This window comes from Dermacentor variabilis, chromosome 7 (genome assembly GCF_050947875.1).
Source record: "Dermacentor variabilis isolate Ectoservices chromosome 7, ASM5094787v1, whole genome shotgun sequence".
Classification (NCBI taxonomy): domain Eukaryota; kingdom Metazoa; phylum Arthropoda; class Arachnida; order Ixodida; family Ixodidae; genus Dermacentor; species Dermacentor variabilis.
Genome location: NC_134574.1, coordinates 144,979,894 through 144,984,887, shown reverse-complemented (window position 1 = coordinate 144,984,887; position 4,994 = coordinate 144,979,894). Strand labels below are relative to the sequence as shown.

Below are 4,994 nucleotides of genomic sequence, written 5' to 3'. Positions count from 1 at the left end.
CCTCCTCAACTCGTTCGCCGAGCGAGCGGGGCTACGCTCCGCCTTCACTGGTCCTGCGTCACGATGCGACGTCACATCGTCCACTTCCGTTTGTTTTGGAGCCCGCCACCGCCCGCGCGAGACCTCTCCGCTAGCCGCTTGGCTGTCGACCCCAAGCGAGAGCTATCGAAGCAGCGTGCGTTGCGAGCATTCTGTCGTAGCGCCGAACGTGTCTGGTATTCCGTTAACCACAGGCAAGCTGGTCATTTCGGCAAATCATTGGAGGCATAAACTCAAGCTGATGAAGGAACTTTGGCGTAGACGTACGTGAGTGGCCTGATCGGTCTACACGGTCCAGACACTTGTTGGCGCAGCGCTTAACCAGCCAAACAAAGCGCTAATATTGCTCTAACCAAGTGTAAAACATTTTAAACATTTATAAAAACAACGTGTCGATGATTACACTCCTGCGAAAAATACGCACCAGCAGCAAAGAATACGCTTCGTTGCTGCTACTGTGTATGGTTGCGCTCTATGCCACCAGGTGGCTGCACCGTGCAGACCATTCACATTTGCCCTTCTGCTCATCTCGGCTCATCCCGTTACGGCACAGTCAAGCGGCCAGACCCTGTCCCCTTGCGCTTACGTTTGCCCTAATACGGGACTCGCGAAACGCTGTTGCGTTAGTAATCTTCCGGTGTAAAGTGACGGCCACAAACGCGCAAATCCTGGCGCCGATCGGATAGCGGTAGTCCGATGCGCAGCAGCCAGTTCGCTCGTACGCTGCCTTGCAGAGGGACACGATGTCGCAGCTTAACATATTGCCAGTCGCTACGTTTGCAGTCCACAAGGCAACAAAGTCGAATCATAGTGCTCGCGAAAAGACTGAGACCAACTGTGACCGCGGAGCTCTCGTCAAAATGGAGTACGTTGTAACACAAGCAGACGACACTTGCTGTGTGCCGGAAGTGCTTAATGTACTGAAAAATTGTTCTTGTGCATTCTCTTTATGTTACTTTCTTTTCATAAAAACAAATTAACTAACATTCCAACTATTACAAAGATTATTTGTTTACCATAAAGTTGGAAAAATTATCGATCACGCGCCCTTGTCAGCCAATCGGATAGCTCGCCCCACTGACGTCGTGTGGGTGATTTCGGTCATATGGGTAGGGGCGGCTTAAAATTCCGCCGAGCAGTGCGCTGCGATCGGCAGCGATGTGCATTTTTAAAACCTTATAATAAATTACACGCTTTACGCAGAGCACTTAGATGTGTCAATTAATGATCAGAAGGACCTACTCTAACGACTCAGTACGTTTGTAGAAAATCGTCAAAAGCGTTTCAGGGTCCCTTTAACTGAGCATCTGGCACCACTTGGCCATTTCAAGGCTGCATGCCGAAAGTTCTTGCAAGGCACGAGACTTCTGAGGCATGTGTGATGCCAAAGCACAGTGCAACCACGTTTGTGATGGCTGCGAAGTGGCGGCGGATCGTCATCGTCGTGTGGTGTTCACATCGGCTGTGGCGGTGGTGCAGGCAGTGTGCTTTAGTTGCGTCTTGCATCGCCCAACTGGTGAACAGTCAGTGGGCCTTCATCTGGACTCCCTTTTTCGAGCTGGGATGCCAGGTGCTAGTGCACTTGTATAACCATGTAGACGTTTTGAAAGAGGCCACAGGCGCTTTTATTTAAAATAAACCTATTGCCACAATGACAGTCCATCTGCAGGTCTAAAAGGTCACCAGGAACATTCACGTCACAGAAGATCGAGATCGTTGGTGCAATGTGCATGAGCACAGTCTCTACAGTACACATTAACTGAGCATCTGGCACCACATGGCCATTTCAAGGCTGCATGCAGGAAGTTCTTGCAAAGCGCCAGACCTTCTGAAGCATGGGCGATGCCGAAGCACAGTCCAACCACGTTTATGATGGCTGTGAAGCAGCGGCAGCCTGCTGCAGCTTTCTTAGCACCAGGTCCTCGTAGTCGTCGTCGTCGTGCAGCGTTCGCATCGGCTGTGGTGGTGGTGCAGGTGGGGTGCTCTCGCCGCCGCTTGCATCGCCCAACAGGCGAACAGTCAGTGGGCCTTCATCTGGGCTCCCTTGTTCGAGCTGGGATGCCAGGCGCTGCAATCCGCAAAGAACCGGAAGACAGTCTCAGTGCAACAGTTTTACCGTCACCGATGGTTAATTTAGAAGTCCTCTGGCAACTGTTGGATTCAGTGTCATGCAAAAATTGTGTAGCACAGTTTCAAACATACCTGTTCAAGCAGCAAGGAAATATAATGGAAAATATAGTTAAGTGGTGAGCATTGGGCTCCCTAGAGCTTCCTAGTGCACTGTGGCTTGGAGCGAGTGGCAAAGCATGATCTCCATGACCATTGGTGCAGTTCTTAACTCTGCTGACAATATATGATGCCATGTGCCGGCACAACATACACACTACGAGGATGACAAATATTCCTGTGCTAGAGTGTAACTTAAGAAGAAAAATATGGGATTTTTACGTGCCAAAACCACGATCTGATTATGAGGCATGCCATAGTAAGGAACTCGGGAATAACTTGGACCACCTGGGGTTCTTTAATGTGCACCGACATTAAGTACACAGCTGTTTTCTCATTTCATTCCCATCAAAATGCCAAAAAATGATTTGGCCCCTCACACACACAATCTCGACACTAAGGTTAATCTTGGCACAACACAAGCGATTCTGAACACAAGAAATAGCTCTTGTGCAGTTGCTGCTATTCAATGAGGAAGGCAGCAAATGTTAGTGCATCAATGCCACATGTAAGTAGGTTTACACTTGCACCTGGAAGGAGTAGGAAGTGGCTCACTTACGGCTGCGGATGGCCGCTCGAATTCGACAAGAGCCGATCCATTGCGAAACACCAAGCAGCAGATAGTTCCATACTGGGAAAGCCGCTGTCGCAGGCTTGTCTCGGTGTAGCCCCTAAAACCAGGTTGCTGCTTCCAACGAACCTGCAGTAGTCGTGAGCGCTGTTAGTTCCAGACAACTGTTATAATTGCCTCAAGCTCAAGCGCTGATCTCAATGAATCTGTACTAATTAGTGTGTAAAGGTTGTCCATAAAGTCTATGCACAGTTACTGAATGGGCACCCAGACTTCTAAAGGGCAAATTAAGACTCCAGATTGGACTAGTTGGTTTGGATTCATGGTTAGTAAAAGAACAGAGCACTAAGACAAGGGGCAAAGAAACAAGGGCATGACATGAGCACTGTCTTGTACGAGTCCATTGTCTTAATGCTGAGTTTTGTTTGTAACTACGATTCTAAAGGGCTTTTAGCCAGGCCTTGCTAAATAGAGTTCGAAAGGTGGTCTGCAACTTACCTTTACCCTTGTCAAATCGGCCTGCTGTTGCTCCCTTTGCTGCGTCTGTTGCTTTTCCATTTGACGTTGCAGCAGCTCCCGCTCTTCAGCCAGCTGCCGAGATCCCTCGCGACGTAGCCTCTCCACTTCTTTCTTGAGTCGTTGCTGGGCCGTTAACGCTGCCGCCGCTTCCTGCCCTGGCCCTTCGCGGGCCTCCAGCTCTTCCTTGAGCTTGCGACGCTTGGCGTCCAGCCCCTGGTGCCGGATCTTGGCGGCTTCGCGAGCCTTGAGCACAGCATCGTATGCACTCTGCAAGTAAGTTGGTCATATGGAATATCGTGGCCCTGCTGTTTAGCCTTGACTTAGGTTCAGCGGCTTAGGTTCCCAACACTGGGACTTCTAGGCATGCTTCTTGCACACATATGTAGCTGTTGAACGGAGATTCTAGCATGCGTGGTTCTTCACAGCATGCTAAGGTGATCTTACAAATACAGTTGTATTCTAATGTTACAGCCTAACCCTATAGGGCCTCCGGCATTCCGGTTGCATCAGAGCTCTACAACTGCTTTACAGCATGCAATGGAAGAGGCTTTGTGTGATTCGATTCAATGCAAGTTATCTACCAGATACTTCTGGACGGCTACCTGAGCTAAGAGCTGTATAAACAGCTTGACGGGGAACCAGGTAGCCGCTACAAGGCAGGTACAGCAAAACAAAGCTAATGTGACGCCGTCTGCATCTTCACAATGACGACTAAACGGTGCATAAGGTCTGGCAGACGTACGCGTACCGTAACTCTGGCATGGCCTAGGTCTTCGGACAATTATAAAATTGTGAGCTATTATGTCTACGTAAAGATGGTTTAATATTGAAATATTGATAAAGCTCGCAAATGTACCGGTACTTACCCGCGCCGCCGGATCGGTGAGCACCTCCAAGGCACGGGACAACTGCTGAAAGAGTTCGGCTAAAGTGGCGCCGTCGACGCTGCCGCATTTTATATTCCGCCTTACCTGCTCGTGGGTTGTCGGGATTCTTGTCCGGGTGGCATGTCAGCGCCTTCTTTCGGTACGCACTCTTGATCTGCGAGACGCAAAAATCAAATCAGAGAATCAGTCGAGAAGCACTAACGCTTATGTGATAAAGGCCCGGGGGGGGGGGGGGGAACTGGCGTTCCATAACACATGCAAAGAGGCACCAAATACACACTTTGATGAGCTGCTGTTCCCTGTGCACTGTGTGAAGGAAACATCAGACAAACAAGGAGGCGCAAATGTATGAGCAACTGGCGTTTACGCACAACCTTGATCGTATCTTCTCATGGACGGTCACTATTGCTTAACAAGAAAGTGTAGGAGAACTAGTGAGCCAAGTCTAACTCACCTCTTTCTCGTCAGCACCGACTGCGATCTGCAAGAGTTCGTAGAGGTTTGTTTGCATCAGAGAATCCATGGTCGCGGTCCAACCTCAGTTACACCTCCGTTGAATTCTCAGCGGCTACTCGCACCGTCCGATGTCCACAAGTTCTGTGAACTACTGTGATGGCTAATTCTTGAAGGGGTAAAAACTATTTCGTAAACGGGTGCACAGAAACTCGTAAAAGGTCTCATCCACACAACGCAAGGCTAGCAAAGCGCTGCCATGGCGCTGCAGATGCTCCGTAGACCGGTGACTTTGACTT

The 4,994-nt window shown here is 49.6% G+C and overlaps 1 protein-coding gene across 1 annotated transcript; it reads right to left on the bottom strand.

Annotated features, from left to right (window-relative positions):
• Window positions 1–1,340: 1,340 nt before the first annotated feature.
• Window positions 1,341–4,994, bottom strand: LOC142588079 (dnaJ homolog subfamily C member 17). The gene is made up of 6 exons (XM_075699541.1): window positions 4,697–4,994; window positions 4,327–4,396; window positions 4,222–4,280; window positions 3,335–3,622; window positions 2,825–2,965; window positions 1,341–2,107 (listed from the first exon to the last, which is right to left on the bottom strand). The coding sequence occupies exons 1-6, from the start codon at window positions 4,763–4,765 to the stop codon at window positions 1,907–1,909; spliced, it is 828 nt and encodes a 275-aa protein (XP_075555656.1). The 5' UTR covers window positions 4,766–4,994; the 3' UTR covers window positions 1,341–1,906.